Below are 19,923 nucleotides of genomic sequence, written 5' to 3' on the forward strand. Positions count from 1 at the left end.
GAAGTCTCATCCCCTTGCTGAGGGGCAGCCCTGGAGCATCTCCTTGGCCGAAGGACAGGACCACAGAGGAGAATAGAAGACCTGGCAGAGCTCGGTGGCCTCCCTGCATCTGTACACCTCAGTGCAATTAATGAGAACAGCTTTTGGGAAAGGCTTTCTCCCTAAGTTGACTGCCATTTAGCCTCTGGCTGTCAGATCACCCACAGTCACAATGAAAGCATCCTGCAGGACTGAGGAGGGCAGGGATCTTTTCTTCCATCTAAACTAGGTGAAGTGCCACTGGTCAAATAGCTTTGTCTTCTGGGGGAAGTCCGGCACAGTGCATACCCACATACCACTAGTTCACCCTGCCCCACTGGAAGCTGGATTCCTCGGAAAGGGTGTCTACAGGACTGCCGTGGCTGCTCAGTGTTCCTGGACAGTGAGTTATTGCCCCTTCTTATCTCCAGCCATGCAGGTGCCTGCATCCTGGGATGTTCTCCCCTACAGAGTAAAACCAGGTGATATTTATTGGCTTAAGTGAAGGAGAGAAGCAACCCCTATCTCAGAATAGAGGGCTCTCCTCTCATCCACAGATTTTTCTTCCTTTCTTTCTTTCTTCATTATGTTTGTAATTTTGTTTTATTATTTCCCATTGGAAAGCTGTGAAATGAAAATGATGCAATCTACTGCTGTGAAATAATGTCATGCTGGAGTCCTTCTCCAATAAGCCCCGAGGTTTGCACTGTGACGGCTTCATTAAATTAGTCAGCTCCATGGCAAATGGAAAAGCGCTCAGAGCTTCAGACTTGGCTAATCCAACTTAGGCTTCCAGAGACTGTAGCCCACGAGGGAAGTTCAGATGATTGGCTCTGTGTGGCAGGGGCCAACGGGCTTCCACCTGCCACATTGCGGACATCTGCACAGCTGCTAAACCTCCCTTAGTCCTTTCTGCCCAAAGCCTGCATCCCAGACACTGTCCCGGGTGCTGAAAGGATGGAGCGTTTGGGAGAGGACGATTCAGTGGACAGTATAAGCGAAACAGGGCATTTCTCTGTGGGTCACCTAAGAGGACCACAGGTACAGTTTTCTCTTCTCTCTGGAGGCCAGGGCCTATCTTGTTAGATGCCAATAGACACGCCTGAGATGCTTGCAGATTAAATACAAGGGCTCTTGTCCAACCCTCCTTCACCCCCACCCCCACTTGCCCTCCCCGCCTCTGAGTTTCTGTGAACAAATTCTCTCTGGCCAGGCTCCACTGCAGTATTAAAGATTTTCATTACTGATAGTTCTTTCCAGTTAGCATGCTCAGTATTAAACTCTGTCATTATGAAGTTAAATATGCATGATCCCCAAATCTATGTGTATTATAACAAGATTTTATTGTTATAAATTTGTCTTCTCTGTCTTCCACTCTTGCCTTGGCTGTCTTTTAAAAACTCAAATGTCTGATAACTAGCCAGGAGGTAATTAGGAAGTGGTGCTAAAGAATCACAGGCTTATTCTCTCACTCATTCATAGAAATTTATTGAGTGTCTACAATAAGATAAGGTTCCCCCAGCCAGTGGGGAAGACAGTGGTGACAGCTAATTACAGCACTAAGGAATTCTGGTCAGAGACAACACAGGAAACCCCCTACCACATGCACACATAAATATTGGATAAGATAATTTGAAACCACAGCTGCATTTGAAAGAAGGGAGGGAGTGAATCCAAATTCCAAAAATGCACGGGAATTCAGAGAGAGAGGAGAGAGAGGTGAGTGAGGTATGTGTGGGAGTTGTAGGGACAATCCTGGAATTTTGGTTTCTTTAAAAACCACAAAACAGTATATCTTTTCTATTTAATTCCAGGTGTGGGGATATGGGGCTGCTTCAGACTGTCTACTGCAGCTCATTGTGACTTGCCTCATGCTCTAGCCGAGGCATGGTTTTGCCAGCTGCAGATAGCTTCTGTGATTGTGTGACATTTGGAATTCTGGGAACTGTTCAGAGGGTAGATAAATGCTAGGACTCCCAAGAGGCAGGGGAGTGTGGTTGTTGGTGGGTTCAGAGAGGTTTGTTGTAGTTTGTCAGGAGCTAAGCTCAAAGAAGAAATAAAAGGAAATAAATTAGATTCAGGAATTGATCTCCTCTCTCGCTCTCTCTTCTATCCTTTCTCTCATATCACAAGTAATAGGGAGTAAAATTGGGGTGATAAGGGGTGGGAAAACAAAGAAGCCACAAAGTAGCAAAGACCAATTATAGGGGATCAAAGCAGACGTGTGTCACTAGGGCTGGGCTTTATGCACAGGCAGAGACAGTTAGGAGACCTACAACCTCATGAGTATCAGGGCCCAGAAGTGGGGTGTCCATATGGTGGGGGAATAGCAACCCCAGGGAAACATGACTAAAGCAACCTCTAAAAAAAAGAGGCAATCTATAAATGATCAAAATCTAAGACTGTGCCAAACGGAGAGCCAGGGTCCAGATTCTCATCTCTCAGTGTGAAAACCATTGACAGAAAAATCAATTCATAAATTGGCTGGAAATCAAAGCAATCCAATGGGATCCTAACGGAGGCAAGCTTAAACCTCTCCAGAGGCATGCCTCTACAATCAGAGTATGCAGGATGCCCAGAGGAAAGACTCTCACTGAAGATGAGCTCACAGTGGGAAATTATAAAGCACAAAGGGAAACAAACTGCCAGGAAAGGAAATCTTAGATTCGATGCGGCACCAGGCTCCACCATCTGTGCAGAGCCCAGATTTACCTAAACACTCCCATCTCTCCTTATTCATTCAATACTATTCTGCCCCTTATTCTAAATGAGACACCAGAGTGTCTGAAGCACCTGCTTCTCTTTATGCTCAGTTCATGGGAATACATAGGAAGTGGGCTCTTCGTCCCCTTGGATGTCTACTCTGTGGATGCTAAAGTTATTCATATAAAATGGTACCACGTTTGCATATATATTGTGTGTCTGTGTGTGCGTGTAATGCATATGTACATGTATGTGAAGGTTTTGCACTGGCCATGTGCAGAGGCCAGAGAAGGGCACTAGATCTCCTGCTCTATTACTGTGCCTATTCCCCTGAGAAAGGCCTTACCCTGAGCCTGGGCTATGTTGGTAGCCAGAAGCTCCAGACAGAGTCCTGCCTCTACCGCAGACATGGACACCTGTTTTTTTGTTTTTGTTTTTTGTTTTTGTGGTGCTGGGGATTTGAACTCAGGTCCTCATGCTTGCACAGCAAACATATTTACCTGCAGTGCCATGTCCCCTACTCCATATTGCATCTAACTTCTGCTATTCTCTTCTATACTTTAAGCCAGCTCCGTGCTAGTTAAGAGATCTACTATAATCTAAAGGGTATATGAAAGTGAAAGTGGTTTTTTTATACTCTATGGTTCAGGGAATAATGAAAAAGGGAAAAACGGTAATGCTCAATAGAGATGCATTTTTTCCCATGTGGCTTTAGTCTGTGGGTGGTTGGGTGCACAGATGTGAACCTTGTAGCTATGGAAGGCCAGCATTATACATAGACAGTCACATTTAACATACATCTATATATTTTTATTTAATATCCATATCTTATTAAAAACTCTGAAAGAAGCCCATATTCTTCTATTAGCCAGAAGGGACCATGAGGGACAGTTCCTATAGCCTCCTTGCCTGACAATGTGGTCAGACAGCTCCAGAGAGGAGATTTTCTAAGCATTGTTTGGAGTCTGAATCATGTGAGACTTCAAGATCCTCAAGAGATCTTCCCCATTCTCATAGGCTGACAAATGTTCAGTCATGGCTCCCGATTATCTACTAAGTGAGTTACTTCAGGCTGCTAGAGTTTGGCATCCAAACCCAGTGATAACATCCACTCAGTGCCTGGCTATTCCCGCTCTGCTTGCATGTGTAGGTCACGGCTATCTCTGAGATGTCAGCCTTGTTTTACATTTATGGACATTCACCACTGCTGCCCTGATTACTTTTCAATCACAACTCTTTCTCTCTGAGAACAGCAGAGAGCACTTTAGCTATCCTGCAGAGTCGGAGTCGTTTCTATCTGCATCAAAACAATGGCTAGTCTTCATTTTTCAGTAGTGGGGCCTTAAGGAACATACCCAGCACGCGGTTCACACCAGAGCCACCTGTATTCCATTAGCAGGGTACTTTCCACATCCTTCAACGTGACTCCTCATTATCAATTCCAAGTCGTCTCACTGGTTAGAGGAATGTCAGGAGGAAGCTAAGTGCTACTAATTTTTTTCCCTCCCACAAGAAGAGAAGAAAAGCAGCCCTGGGGCTTAAGTAAGTGTGTGCCAGCTGGGCTCCCCTCCCCAGGTCCTCCAGCTTTGCCAGAGATGCAAAGCCCCCCCCCCCCGCATTCTGTAATTGTATGGCAGCAGTCATACTTGCGTAAACTCATTTTATCGTGAACAAGTAGTGATTTGTCAACCACCTACTTATAAACTGCCCACTGAGTACATGGTGTATCTATCTCAGTGACACTGGATAAAAAAGAGCAAGGAACACTTTTGTTGCCACCAGAGAACTCAAAGACAATCACAAAAACAGAGGTGACAGGTAGACTTCTCTAGTGACATAGAACAGTGACCGATTCACCTCCTTAGGGGTCTGGTGTGGTTACTGCTAATCCTAATTCCTTCTGTCTTTCCTCTCTGCAAAGCCGCTTTAAGCCTTTTGGACACATAGCTTAAGGATCCTCAGCATATCTTCTGTTCACCAGCTTCCTTTTGGTTTTCATCCCCTCTTCTTGGGCCCAGAATAGGACCCAGTCCTAGCACCGAGCAGGTGCTATGATCACATACAGAAATACAACCACCAGAAGAAGATACCTGGAAACTCTCAAGTTTCCAAGGCTACAGCAGTCTGCAGTAGCAGATTGTACGAGAAGCTTGGTAACTTTCAGGGTGAAAGAGAATAGATATGTGCTTAAGATCCAGCAATCACTGGGGGAGATGGACTTAGATGGATCTGATCACCTCTTGTCCTTGGCTCTCCGGATTGACCTCCCCTTGCATAGGGGTTGTACCTGCTGACTGCTTCTGTCAAGTGGAACAAATGATGTAACACATGTTGGGAGGAGGCTTGAGCAATTTGGTGGCAAAGGGACAGGATTCCCGTCTCACTGGTATCCCATCTCCGCACCCCACCCCTAGTTTGCTGTTGGGAAGCACTCTGCTATATTGGAGAGAGGGGCCCACGTAGAATGAACTGAAAAAGTCAGAGCCAACCCCACCACTAAGCACTGACTGCCACTTGAGCTAATAGGCTCCTGACCCATACAAATTGTGAAACAGCAAATGTGTGTTGTTTAAGTTGTCATTTGTTATGCAGCACCAGCTAACAGTTACTACAGCAAATGGGTGTGTATCTGTAAAAAACCTTTACATGACGTGACTTGTTTCTTAAGATCTCATTACTTAGAATGGATAGCTACTCTAACCATTCCCAGAAGATACCAGGTAATGGGTTTTATTTGAGTAGGAAATTCCTATGCTAAGGGCTATAGGCTATAAGGTTCTTTATGAACAGATGCTCTATGGCAATATTTTAAACAAGCAGAGACATCGGAATTAGCCAAGGAGAGTGAACTCTGTGTGAGACCTCCCAGATCAGGATCCCCTCAGGACCTCAGAGCCTGCTAGAGTTACGACCAGTCATCTGTCTCACGATGTAACAAGTGGTGTGCCGAAAAAGTGAAGTGCCTTGTGTGTGTAGGCAAGGGTATTGTGTGTGTGTGTAAGGTATGTGCATGTGTAAGTGTAGTGTGTGTGTGTTGTAAGGGTAGCGAGTGCAGGTATAGCATAAGTGTATGTGTGTGTACACATGCAAATGGAGGTTAAAAGCCAGTCTTGGATGTTTTCCTCAAGTACTGTCTATCATGTTTTTTGTTTTATTTTTATTTATTTGTTTGTTTGTTTCTTTTGAGATAGGTTCTCTCGATGACCTAGAACTTGTTAAGTAGACTAGGCTGGCTGACTAATTGACAAGCCTCAGGGATTCACCCCATTCTGCCTCTCTAGTTCTGGGATTATAAGAGTTTGCCATACTTATCTTTTCTTTTTTTTTTAAACATAGGTTTTGAGGTTGAAACTGAAGTTTGCAAGCCAACAACTTTGCAAAATACGTCCATCTTCCCAGCTCTGCAGTGTCTTAAAATTAGGACATTTATTTTCTTGTTTTGAATGTGGCACTATGAGTGTTGGGCCTACATGTCTCTCTCTCTCTCTCTCTCTCTCTCTCTCTCTCTCTCTCTCTCTCTCTCTCTGTGTGTGTGTGTGTGTGTGTGTATGTGTAGGTCAGAGGACAAGTTGTAAGAGTCAGTTCTCTCCCTCCTCCACACCGACCTGAGAGATCACAGGTCATCAGGTTTAATGGCAAGCACCCTTACCCACTGAGCCATCTTGCCAGCTCCCTAAATTATCATTTTAAAGATCACATAGCTTGAAGGTGGTAACCCAGGATAAGGACACAAGGTTTCCATCTTCCTGTCTTCTTCATCCATTTTATCACAAGACGCCCCGCCTGCATTCAGAGGGGAGCTCAGATGAGGTGCCCAGCTAGCTGAAGAAGCAGCATGAGTTATTGAAGACAATTCCCAAAGTTAGCTTTATTTGTTCTGAAAACCATCTCTATTGTGCATCTCTCCATGTAGTCCTGGCACAGTGACAAGGACAGCTTTCCCTTTCAGCCTCCATAAGGTGCCTTGTTTTGTAAGAAAGGGTGCAACAAACACTTCCCATCGGATCTCCATCTCCAGGTCCCAATCAGAAAACCTGGCCAGGACTGGACCTTCATAATATTGCACACATGAGGGTGTCACTGAGCCCTGCTGGTTTGTGACCTTTTCCTCCATCTTCCCTGAGACTGTTGCTCCTGTCCTGGGAGCCTTTGCTCTATCTCCAGTCGAGGACATCGGATGCAGTCATGAGCTGTTCACAACCTGGGTTCCAGTTTGGTTTGGTCCAGGGAAGCATCATTCCTGGTCCACAGTTGAATGCACCCAGGGTCCTCATGAGCTCACAATGTCCCAGTGCTGGCTCATGAGCGACGACTCACAAGGGTTGACAACGACCTCCTTGCCATCCTCGGTGCTGTCACCAAACATGTCCGTATCCAGGCAGAGGTGAGATGCTATGTGCTCAATGCGGGCACCAGTCTTGGTCCATAGCTGAGGAGATAGAGGGGGAGAGAGAGAAGTGTTCATTTTGCTGGCTAAGGCCATGGGTTCTAAGAATAAGAAGACAGGAATATAATATAAGGTGCTCAGGCATCACCAGAATGGGTGACACCACCTGTGAATAGCCAGAGACAGCCAGAGACATGATTTCATGGTCTCATAAAGGAAGAAAAATGCCACTAATTGTTCTGACATACATTAGGGTTTCATTTTTTTCCACTACATTTAAATTCATATTTATTTACTTAATTGTATTTGTGTATCTGTAAGCATGCATGCGTGTGTGTGTGTGTGTGTGTGTGTGTGTGTGTGTGTGTGTAGGCTAGGACACAACTTGTCAGATTTGGCTTTCTCTTTCCACTGTATGTTATTTCCAGGGATTAAACTCACTTGGATAGGCCTGATTGCAAGTACCTTTACCCACTGAGCCATCTCTGCAGTCCAAGTCTTTAAAAAACAGTTATTAAAACCCTGCCTCGAAAAACCAAAAAAAAAAAAAAAAAATTAAAAGCTAACTCAATGTTTCCTAGGAAAACTCATGAGGAGGCAATAGCTTTTCATGCACCAGGATAGAAAATGTGAACTGAGACATAGAATACTATGTATGGTCTTTGTCTTCCCTTAGGAAGACGTTAGAGAAAGAAAAGATGGTGTCATCCCCTGAAGATGACAGCAGGGGACTTCTTCAAAATGTGTCTGTGCTGAGAGCCCCCAGAGAGGTGGGTCTTGAGCAGTGTCCCTTGAGGTAAGGATAGAGGGATGGGCACATACACTGCCTAGATACTGAGCTCTATACTTCATAAAGACCATCACAAATACTTGTTTTGCATGGTTCTTTGGGGTTATAGCAGCCCTAGCTTGGAGAGTAGGAGGGGGAAATCTCTGGAAGATACAGTGACCCACCACATGCCACACTTATACTCGGGACTTGAATGTCAGTCTCTACAATCTGGTCAGGAAACCGAACACATCCCTAGTACGTGCTGCTAGAGGAACAGTGTGCATTGGGACACAACTGACAGATAGCAGTGATAGCAACAGGAGGTGAGCAGGTCTGGTAAGGATAGCTAAAGTCTTCAGGCTTTCAGGTATTCACTGATCATTGGGACCAATATAGCCATTACTACCGACACTGTTGAGGGACTCATATCCCTGACTCTGACTGGAAGGGTTTCTTGCTTATTAACTCTTCATCTTTCAATGCCTCCTGTCTTCTCCTGCCTAGAGGAGACTTACAGCCACCCATTTACAGTATGGAGGTTGGCCACTTCCAAACCTACTCCTCCCCTGGGCCAGCTGAGCACTTACCTGCCTTTCATCCCCATTCTTGCATAGAGCAAGAACCACGGGGGCACCAGGAAACAGGGTGACCACGGACAGGCACAGCTCTTCTTGGATGATCTGCTGGGTGTATGTGAAGGCCCACACCTGAGGAGAACAAGAAAATTTACTTAGGAGTGGGGAAAACCGCCATCTATGTGGTACCACCATGCCTATGCATGATAACCCATACAGCTGGATAAGAAGTTCCAAGGTTCCAGAAAGTAATGATTATCAACAAGATCACCTGGTAGAACGCCACTCAAAGGACAAAGGCTAAGGGTGTACACTGACATGAAGTCTTGGTTCCCACACCCATGTTGGGTCCTGGCCCATGGCCATGCAGGAGGCTGCTGGAAGTTGCAGAATAATTCTGACTCTGGGCAGCAGCTGAGCTATATGGTCTCCAGTATCTGCTTGTAAACAATGTCTCTCCATGGGAGTCTGCTCCTGACATTTAACACTTCAAACAGCTATCTGACAGGCTACCCTCTGCCTCAGCTGTCTTCAGAAAGACCTCTTTTCTTTGAAAGGATTTCAAGTCAGTGCCTTGAGAGCATGAAAGCTGAGGTAAGAGGTAGACAGAAGGGTAAAGAGAAAGGAAGCGCCGAGGGAGGCGTTGGAAGATGAGTCAGGAAAGAAAAAAAAGAAAGCTATGAAAAATAACATTACTTAAGAGATTGTGCACCATCTAGCAGAACAAAGGATGTGGCCCCTCAACTCCTGCAGGGGGAGAAACAGAGAAACTAGATCAACAATAGGAGTTCTGATCATAGGAAAGGGGCATCCTGTGAGGTCATTATAAGCACCTACGTTCCAGATGGTCAGGTTAACAAGCCCGAGCACTCTCTAGTTCTTAAGTTGGGGGACAGCAAGCGAGGGTGTACTTGCTGCTAAGATGACAAAGAGGTTTCCTCTCAGTTTGTGGAAGAGGTGATAATTGCCCTCTCCCTTCACCATGTAGTGAAGATGATTCATGGTTAGAGTCCCCAAGGGAGGTTTCAGAGGGGACTCCGCCAAGGGCCGTAGCTTTTCTCCATCATATCCCTGTGCACAAAGTGGCCTTCCAGTTTTGGACCAGGCTGTTCATGAGTTCCTTCTTGACCTGTGCTGATGGAGAACAGACAACTTCCAGCTCTAGGGCCAAGTGTCCCTGGGGTGTTCCCCCTGGATTCATACTCTCAATTAAACCACCATAACATATTAGGGATGGTGTTATTTTCTCTGGTTTGTCTTCTTCAGGCCCTGGCATCCCCCTAGTGTGTCATCACACATCATGGGAGTTAAGATAAAAGTATGAAAAGAGGACCATGCCTCATGAATGTCACACCAGACCCCAGGACACGCGTAGTGGTGCCTTCTAGGCTGTCTGCTTCCTTTTCTTCCCAACTCTAGCCTGTATCTTTGAGTACTGGCATTCCCTAAATGGCCCCCTTTGGCTCTAGATGTGTGCAGTAGTGACACAATTGATTTGAGAGGCCAAAGTCAGGCATGAATGAAGTCCACAAGGTTCTTGAGACTGGTCTGCAGCATTGAGCAGGTGATCTAGAATGGTAATCTGTACTTGGGGCTGAAAATATTTCTCCTTGTGGGAAAGAGAAAGAAGCAAGGGCTGCCCCAAGGGCAGAGCTGCAGGGAGCTATTTGTGGGCTCACAGGACCACTGTCCTGAAATCTATTAGGTTTTTTTCACTCCCCTGAAAATAAGGCTTAAGTCAGTGATGGGAACAAAATGAGCTACTGCTCTGTAGAACCACAGGGAAGTACAAATTAACATTTCAAAAATAAATCCCATCATTATCATATGATCACCTCAATGCGTGGTGTTATATTGTTTGTGCTAAAAGCATTAAGGGATTAAATGCAGCAACTTACAACACACCACAGTTTCTAAAACACATCTTGTCAGTCTTCTGGTTTTAGTACCCAAAGGCATTTCTAGGCAAGTGGCAGGAACAAGGTTTTCTGACATATGGGACCCCCACATTCAGAGATGCCTCTAGAGAAGGTTACACACAGCTACATCTGGGTCAGGGTCCCAGAAAGCCACTCAAAGTCTCCACAAGAGGGACATGTGAACAGACAGCCACCATAAAAGCCCTTCTACTAGGAGGCTAGAGAGATGGCTCTGTGGTTAAGCGGTACTTGCTGCTCTTACACACACACACACACACACACACACACACACACACACACACACACACACACAGAGATTGTACACAAGTACACTTTTTAGAGCATGCCTGAATATTTAATCTCTCAGAGAGAACTGATCTCTGGCCACATACGTAAGAAGAAAGAAGAGATAAATGGGGAGCAGGGGTCAGGAAGGTTGGGGTGACTAAAGCCAAGTGTCTGTATCCTATTCCTTGTCTCTCCAATTTCCCAGAAGAACTGGTGATGAATGAACGGGTTTAGTAAATGACTCCTGAGTCAGGAATGAACCCTAAGAAGACAGTCATTGAGGGAAGGGCTGGAGGCTCAGCTAAGTGGTAGAGTGATTACCTAGCAAGCAAGGTCCTGAGTACAGTTCTCAGCTCTGAGAAACAAAGGAATGAACAAAAAAGTGGTAATGGGGATCCTCAGACAGAACTGTCTTCCACTGAGGTTTGTAGGATCCTCTATTGATGGCTCCATTCAGAGCCTATCAAAAGTGCTGTCCAGGATGGATGGCCTTCTACACCCACAAGGAAGATAACTCAAGAACTCTTCTGGAGGCTGATGGGAGTGGCTTTTCCCTGTAGGAGTGGGTTGAGGAGAGAAACTCATCCCTAGTCCTTGGACTCCTTTGCTAGTTTGTGAGAAAGGGGAAACAGGCTGCTGGACTCAGAGGACACGTTCCCTGCCCCAGCGGGAAGAGATTGAGCAGCAGCAGGACCGGTAGCCTTCCCTCAGGCAAATGTCCTGGGGCTGCAGCTGGGAAAGCTGCGGTGCAAAGGGACCACTGTGGTTCCTGGACTGGTCTGGCCTGAAATTTTCTGGTTTAAGTTGGATGAAAAATTATGGAGGAAAGATTTTTCTTACATTGCAATAAGAACTTTCAAAGAGGCAGGGGCAAAGATGAAGCCAGGCAGAGAGATGCTGGTCTGGGAATGGTCCAGGGCTCTATCCTTTGATAGACAGGAAGTCATCAGCCTAGACTTTACTCCCTACCCCACTGGAGAACTATCTGGTAGTGTCTGGTGACAATTTTGGATTATTAAGATGAGGTTCTATGGACATTTGGTGAGGTGAGTCAGGAGCCCTGCTAAACATTCTACAAGGCACAGATGGTTCCCATGACAAAGAATGATCCAGCCCTAAGGACAGTCATGCTAAGGTTATCATGAGGTAGTCTGCAGGTCTACCTACACCTAAACTCTTGGGTATCACTCATGAACATCCTGCCTAGCTCATCCAGTCTGTCAAGTGGGCTGGTAGCAGGACAAGCCCATCTGAGGGGCTGTTGTAAAGAGTAAACAAGTACTCAGCTCAGAGCTGACTGGCATTGGCTTAGTGTACTTGCTCCAAGAGTGGTATATCCTCATGAGAAGGGATGCTGGGTGAGGGGCGGGACAGCGAGCTCTTGAAGGAAAGCAAGGTGACTTCATTGTTAGTAAGCAGGAACTAATGTCACTCACTGGTAATGGTGAGTTCTGTGCTTCTAAATGTCTTCTGTGATGTAGGTATTCAACAACTGAGGTTACAGTAGAGTAGCATTGTTAGTTTCCTTGAAGTGAGAGCCTTTCCAGTGCCTGACTGATCTCTATGGGGTGAGCCCTATGGTCAGCATTGGGTGGTACAAAAGCTCAAGTGGCTGGTGGGCCATGCTGGGCTCTCTGCCTCCCTTGGTTGCACAGACACAAACATCAGCTTGTCCTGGAGATGGTCCCCAGATGTTTTCTTCGGAACCCTCATTAGGTTCATGTTTGAGGCATCCCCTTTTATTTCCACCATGTCTTCTCTTACATCTCTAGAATGTCTTAGATGTAGAATTGAAGCCCCATATCCACTTCGCTTTGTTGTGTCACAGGATTGGCCTCTTGGGTGACTACAATAGCCGGGATCCCTGCCCACTAGCTTAATAACTTTGCAAACTCTTGGCGAATTACTTCTGTAACCTCAGATATGATAGGAAGGGAACCATTTTAGCACAGTGGTGGAACCATTGCTGGGACCCTTTATGACCCCCAACCATAAAATTATTTTTGCTGCTACTTCATAACTGTAATTTTCTACTGTTATGAATCAGAATGTAAATATCTGATTTGCAGGGTGGTTTTAGGCGACCGTTGTGAAAGGGTTGTTTGACACCCTCCCCAAGGGGTTGCGACCCACAGATTGAGAATCTCTGCTCTAATAAGAGGGCCACAACATAGAATATACGGTTAATCAATGCATATTCAGAATAGTGCCTTCTATTTATCAACGGCTTTGTTACTGTCTCCGATGACACCAGTGACTCAGAGCAAGGCAAGAGAATAAAAGAGAAATGTCCCTTTAGACTTTCCTTTAGAAACTATCCCAGAGACAGGTTGGCATGATGCTTTGGAGGGGCCATTCCTAGGCTCTGGTGAGGAACACTGAGGAAGAAGGGGAAGGAGGTGATTGCCTGGCAGCTTGTTCCACTGCAGATTAGAGCTCTCTACCCTGGAGGTGTCCCTGTGCCTGCTGATCTGTGGAGCATTTTCAATCACATCCACCCTTGGGGCTCCCAGCTGCTGCCTCCTGCTCCACAAATCTGGAGCCTCAGCGCTGGCTGGGCAGAGGAAGCATGCACTTCAAACTGTCTTATGTTTCCCTCGCTTTAATTTGGAAACTAGAGTGGCACATCTGTCTTCTTTCTACCTTTCATGGCTATTTTTCCAGGGAACTCAGTGAAGTTAAGAGGAAATGTATTAGCCTGGAGACTTCTTGGGCTTCAAAGGCTTTCGAATGCATGATATATGTATGCCTCCTGCATTACCCCACGGCATCGGTTTGCCAGCATCTTTGAACACTTGAATCCAGTATTTTGCTCCAAAGGAAGACAAGGCAGTAGAAGGAAGAGGAGACAGGGTGTGGGAAGTGGATGGACTGGTATGGAGGAAGAACAATTATTAGCACTACAGGACTGGATAGCCTCCATGCTGAGCATATAGTGTGGTTGGAGGGGGCTTATTTAGTATCCATAAGGCTCTGAGGTTTGTTATCCAGCCCTGCCAACAAAAACAAACCAAACAAAACCAAAGGAGTATTGTTATAGGCAAGGGGCGATCCCATTGCTGGAGTTTTACCTACCTGGTGAGTGAATGTCAGCTAAAGACAGAATCTGGACCTCCTTGTACCACTCTCTGTGACCCAGGGCCCTAGAACACCCATCTAATAGCTCCAACCTAATCTCAGGACGTGTGCTGATGTGATGCCTGGCTTTGCCTCTGAGGGTAGGCTGTGTCTCTGGTATACATATGTAGACTTTCAGAGGGAAATAAATATGAAGGCTTAGAGTTCACCATGATGGTCAGAGCCAGAAATGAGAAGAAACTGAAGCCAGGCCCAAGTGGGCAGCCAGTCTAGCCATATGTCCCTGGAGTTTTTGTGTGACATTTGTGGAGCAGAGACCCCAATTCACACTCATGTCCAAACTCCCCTAAATGTCAGGGAGGACACTCTTCTCTCCTGACTCCAGACCCTCTCACAGAAGCACGAATTTTGTTTTTGGATTTGTCACTTGAAAGTGGCTGTAATGAAAACCCTACCCCCACCCTCCCACCACCATCTTTCTTCTGTCAAGATGGAACTGGTTAACAGTTTTAATATTTATAAACCTTTAAGAGGCAGTGTCACAGACAGGTATCTTCTCCTAGGACTAAACATCTAACCAAGCTCTGAAGCAATGACATGGCTGGAACAAGCACCAGAGAACTGCTGGGTAGAGTTGGTGTGGGTGTCACCACTAGTACATGACACTAGTTAATCTGGGGGGAGTTTTGGTGGCATCAGCTGTGGAGTAGGTAGGGGAAGGAACAACACCTATTTTGTCTGACTCCTGTATCACTTCCTTGCTATGCTCTCAGTGACCTAAGAGGTGGGGTGCAGGAAGAAAGGCTGAATGGGTCCAAGGGTAGATATACACCTTCAGGACAGAGTAGGAGTCGAGACAGGTAGCAAAAACATACACAGGAAGAGATAGAGCTGTGTTAGGAGGAAAGGACCCCACCAGTGTCCAATGTATACAGAAAGGGTTGAAATGAAGGACAGTGACAATGATTTGTGAGGAATGAGGAAGAGGACCCCAGTAAGAAGAGATCACGAGTCAGTCCTGTAAGGACATATAACACGCATGTGTACTTGTGATCATTTCAGCTAACATAATCATGCTGAAATGTGGATTTCTTTCTGAGTACCTGAAAATTTAGCCCAGTCCAGTACTAAGGCAAGGCTGTGTACCCTTGGAAAATGGAGCTGTGTCGAACTCTGAATGAGCCCACCTTGTTTCCCCAGCAGGTAACCTGGAGCCAAAGATGCTCCTGTCTACTTTGCTGAGGTTAACTGAACCTCTTTATAGTTAGATAATCTACCATCAGAGAGTCACCAAACCCAGCTATTATCTCAAAGCAAAGCTGAGCTATAGCCACCACTGCCCCAAGGAGAGAGCTCTGTGTACCTACAGGCCTTTGCCCCATGGTCCCAATGCATGCAATTGTTTGCCTTCCTCCTATCGCAGGTAGGTCAGCTGAAATGGAATGAGCCATTCTCCTCCAGTAAACATCCTGCTACCTCTCCTAGGACTGGATATTAAAGGACCCCCTCTGCGGCCCAGACAGTTAGTGGCTTTCCCTCCCACCTTCTTATGCAACCAAAGCTGGCAAGTTCCAAAAAAGCTCCACTCTGCTGGGAATAGATCAAATGAATCTTGTCCCAGGGAAAGGCCTAGACAACATTCTGACTGTTGGAATTCCCATGAGCAATACCCACACACAGACTCACAGAAAGATGTGTCACCTACTCACTGTGCTTTACAAAATAACCTCTTGAGCAAACTGTGTTACTGTCAGCTGGGCAGCCACACCTAAAGTAAAATCGACACCTCCATTTCCTTTCCTTTCTAGTCTAATCTAAGTCCCACTCCACCTCCTCTGCCCTGTTTGGAGCAGGGACTGCTTCCGGCAAAGTCTTTTCAAGCCAGAGCCAGGTCCGAGAGCGTGGATATTTGTGGTCAACAAGGAAGAGGCACTGTGCTGAGACCTGGATGATGGCTTAGAGACCACACACAAAGTGAGAATGAGGATCTTTGCATGGAGACAGGGCAGGAGGAACACCTAGGGACTGTGGCTCTAACCTAACACAGGCATTCTCACCAGGGATATTTTAAAACCATGATCCAAAAGTCAACAGATCTGGGCTTGGAGAATGTAGATCTAGCGAGAATAAGGGTATAACAAGAGTTTTTTCTAGGAAGAACATTGTGGGATGTAGACACAAGGGGCTACAGGAAAAAGATGAGCCAAGTCACCAGTGAGAATTGGAACCTTGGCACCTGGGGAAAGGGTGACCTGTGCAGAGAACGTGTGCAATGCAAGGTAGCCTGGTTGCTCACGGCCATTTGTGGAGTTAAACCACAGAGAGTTTGGCTCACTCCATTGCACAGTATTTGAGCAACCGTCCAGGGGGAGGTCTTACCTATGGACCTTTCATTTCTTGAACCCTCTCCTGGAACCTTACAGATATATCACTAGTGAGGACAAACTCAACTTCCTCAGGAGGATAGAGATAAGAATTCAGCTCCTGCTTCTACCCCACCTCAACATCTATGGTGCTCTCTCATTCTAACTTTGGCCTCTGTTTCCCTAAGGCCGATCCTTATACTCATTACCAGGCCTCAATATATGTTGTATTTCCTGGGTCAACCTCTCTCCTCTTCCTGACTTTGTCTATTTTTACTTCTGTCTCAAATCACAGCCCATTTTCAAGTCTCTTGGGACAACTTTTCAATGCTCACACAAGACTTGTATGCCACATCTCTGTGTTTCTGTGGTATCAGTGAGAATGCCCGGGAACAGACATTAGATGACAGAGGCTACTTGGGTATGTTCTCCTGTAGCCTAGCCTTGCACCTGTGCACCTTCACAGTTAACAAAGAGTCTGATGAGTGAATAAATGATGCACGAAGACACAGAATTTGTGATTCAATAAACAGGAGATGGTCAAAGCTGGAAATAGGAGTAATATCTCCAGAAAAAAGAATTTAGGGAGAAAAGAAGGGTGGATTGAAGACCTCAGTAAACACCATAAAGATGGGAAAAGGTACTGCGAAAGAACTCAGACAGCAGGACAAGGAAGCAGAGATCCTGAGGGATCACATGGCTGAGGGGAGTCACGTGATGGTTGTGCTTGACCAAATGCTATAGAGGTTGAGACAGGTGGTGATTTTGTCAGTGACCTTGGAAACAGAGGCCTAGCCTCAGAAAGGAGAATATTGGCAAAGCACGGGGCTTGGACAGGATACACTCTGTTGACAAACCAAGCAAGACACAGGGAAGCTTCCTTGGAAAGCATTCCTGAATAGTCCACAAATGTAGCGGAAGCAGGAGGGTGGTGCCCAGGAAAGAGGGGTGGATGGAAGTGGTTTTACCAAGTCTGAAGTCAGCTGCAAGACACAGTTTGGGTGTCTTGTCTCAATGTCTGGTAGCGAGCTTCTTTTCCTCTTTGCATGTCACACTTGCAGAGGTCGTTTGTGTGATCTTCCTTGCCTGACTTGGCCCACGTTTACTGTAGGAGACAGCTGACAGTCTTTGAGCTCCTGTTAAATTATTGGACCATTTCTTATGGGCACATGCCACTTGGAAGCCCTCTTTCAGAGGAATTCCAGGTATTTGGCAACTAAGTGGGAAAAAAAGCCAGGTAAGATGGGTCCTTTGGCTCCATTCTGGACTCCTGGTGTCATGCTGAAGTAAGGACTAAGGCTAATCTAGACATCTCTGTTCTCTGTGGCATGCACTGCTATGACCCGGGGCAGTTACTTTACCTGAGACTTTGCTCCATCTCCTTTGACCTTGGCACAGGGGCTTAGCCTGAGAATCTCTTGGTTTTTCTGCTTTTGAGACTCAAGGCACTTCTGCCGCTGCCGGATATTGCCCTTCTGGATGGAGGAGTCTGGGGGGACCCTGTGGGAAAGCCATGTGGACAGATGAGAATGCACTGCTTTTGACATTAGTGCTGCTAACTGCTGGATGGATTAGGGGTGTGTTTTGAGAGGGCAGAGAGCCATCTTCCCCAGAGCTGTCACAAAGGTTGGCACTGGTCAGAGGATGGAAGGGTGATGTAACAGGAAACTCTCAGTAGCCCCATGGCAGATGGATCTCTAGTATGGAGTCTATGTCACCAATCCTATTCTCTTAGCACAACCCAGGGTACCACTTCCAACAGTTAACCCTAGTCTCCCATTCTACTAGCTTCAACAAAATTCCCCTTCAGGTTTTAGGGATAAGCAGGAGTGATTGATTTGCTCATCCCACAACAGACTTAAAAACTCTCCTCCAGTTGGCCATAGGTCATCTCTCCCAGACCAGGCTAGCAAAGACCGGGTCTCTTTTTGTAGCTAATTTTGGGTCCAGCAGATAGGTGTACCTGAGTTCTGGGTAGACATTCTCTAGGTACCACTTGAAGGTCTGGCAGTGCAGATTCTTCCTCAGGTTCAGCCTGTTCTCAATGCTGGGATGATGAGTTGGAGGGTGGGACAAAGAGACAGAACACAGCTGTTAGAGGCAGGAATCTACAATAGTGGCTCCCCACCACCACCTCTAGGGGATGCTGAGTAAATGAACAAAGCAGAGAGTTCTCTAGTTCCAGGCAGACCTATGAAAACATCGTAGCTTTATCTTTTGATGGTATAGTGACAACACTGAGGGCTTGTGCTTTTATTTGAAAATGGAATTGGGGGGGGTGTGATTTTCATTTTCATTGAAGGTCAAGCTGCGAGACTGATGAGTGTGTTGTTAATAACTTACTGCTGGAACTCTGGTCTACTCTTACTCAGTCTCTCTGTGATTGGACAACCACACTGCCCCAGCCTCAGAGCACCTTGCTGGTGTCTCATCACACATCTGTTCATGAGCTACCCACTGAACATTCCTATGTAGTGGGCATCATATTGAATGTGGGGCATTAAAGCTTCCAAAGAGTAGTACAAGCTAGCGATTCAAGAACCGTATCCCATGTGCCCCTGAAGACAGGTCGCCATGACAGCTTGCAGGTGGACTCTTGCTTGATGGGCCCATGGTATTCAAGAGAGAAATGGCGATTGATGCTGATATGTGAAAGAAAGAGAGGCCATTTAGAGAAGCCAAAGGGTGGGTGAGGCAGGGAGATTGGAAAGCAGAGATCAGTGCTGTGAACAAGTCAAAAAAATTTTTCCAGCAGGAGCCACATTGGCTATCTGGCCTTAAAACAGAAGTGTGTGTGTGTGAATGGGGGAAGAGAGTCCACAAAGATCCACATGAGGCAGCGCTGGAGGAGGATGACGTTATCTCACGGACACTGGGATGGACTTGGTGGGCCTTCTATAGGTTATAGCATGGGGATGCATTGAGGAATTCTGACTGTTGCTTTGGCCAGTTGGAGTGCAAGTGGGGACAGTAGCTAATCTGTTAGTTAATTGGGAGATAATTGTACAATCCCAGGTGCCTTTATTCTCCTTGTAGTGAACTGGGTAGGAATGGGCTTGCTCAGTCCTCTACTTCTTTTCATCTTCACTCTACCTAAGTACTAGTCAGCCCTTGTCTTCTCTAGGCAGCCAATAAACGTAGCTTTGCTTCCTATTCAGCCTCATTCTCTCCCTTTTTTCTCTCCATGACGTCACCCAAAGTCCTCTTCCTCCTCTTCTTCCTTCTCCCTCTTCGTCTTCCACATTTCCCTTCTTTTTGTGCAGGGACTCAAATTTAGGGCCTCCTGAACACTAGCCAATTGCTCTACCACTGAGCTACACGCCCAGTCTTCTATCTTCTTACAGAGCACAAAGCAGGCTTCCTTACCAGGCCTCTCAACTCGTGTTTTCAACATGCTTGGTATTCTTTTCAGAGAGAGCCTGGGTTCTCAGTGTTTGAGTGGAGCAGCAGCAACAGGACATGCTGGGGAACTATAGTAGTACCCAGACTTGTGACTTGGCTCATATGATGTAAGAAAGACTGTTCATGGAGTTGCATGGGAAATGTGGGTTGAGAGACAGACTCAGGAACAAACTGAATGGGTTTAGATTAGGGTTTGTTACATTGGAGGTATCTGGGAGACATCCAGATAGAAGTGGCCATTTGGGTGTAAGAAATTGCAGCCCAGAGGAAAGGTTCCTGTTAGAAACAGAGTTGTACCCAGCCGGAGGACAGTGATCTGCCCTGCAGGGAGCGCCATCTTGGATCCGGGGCTCCGCCGAACTTAGTCTGCAGAGGTGAGAGTGAGGACCACAGAGGCAGACAGCTTCTGGGACAGGCG

At 46.3% G+C, this 19,923-nt stretch overlaps 1 protein-coding gene across 1 annotated transcript in view; it reads right to left on the reverse strand.

Moving 5' to 3' along the window:
• Positions 1–6,569: 6,569 nt before the first annotated feature.
• Positions 6,570–19,923, reverse strand: part of Galnt14 (polypeptide N-acetylgalactosaminyltransferase 14) — a 226,050-nt gene continuing 212,696 nt past the window's right edge. The window contains exons 12-15 of the mRNA XM_021186338.1: positions 18,067–18,150; positions 17,465–17,603; positions 8,468–8,587; positions 6,570–7,150 (exon numbers count right to left, since the gene is read on the reverse strand). Coding sequence (XP_021041997.1) covers positions 6,992–7,150; positions 8,468–8,587; positions 17,465–17,603; positions 18,067–18,150 — 502 coding nt within the window. The 3' untranslated portion in view covers positions 6,570–6,991. The remainder of the gene's footprint in view (positions 7,151–8,467; positions 8,588–17,464; positions 17,604–18,066; positions 18,151–19,923) is intronic.

The sequence above is a fragment of the Mus caroli genome, chromosome 17 (assembly GCF_900094665.2).
Source record: "Mus caroli chromosome 17, CAROLI_EIJ_v1.1, whole genome shotgun sequence".
In the NCBI taxonomy this organism is placed as follows: domain Eukaryota; kingdom Metazoa; phylum Chordata; class Mammalia; order Rodentia; family Muridae; genus Mus; species Mus caroli.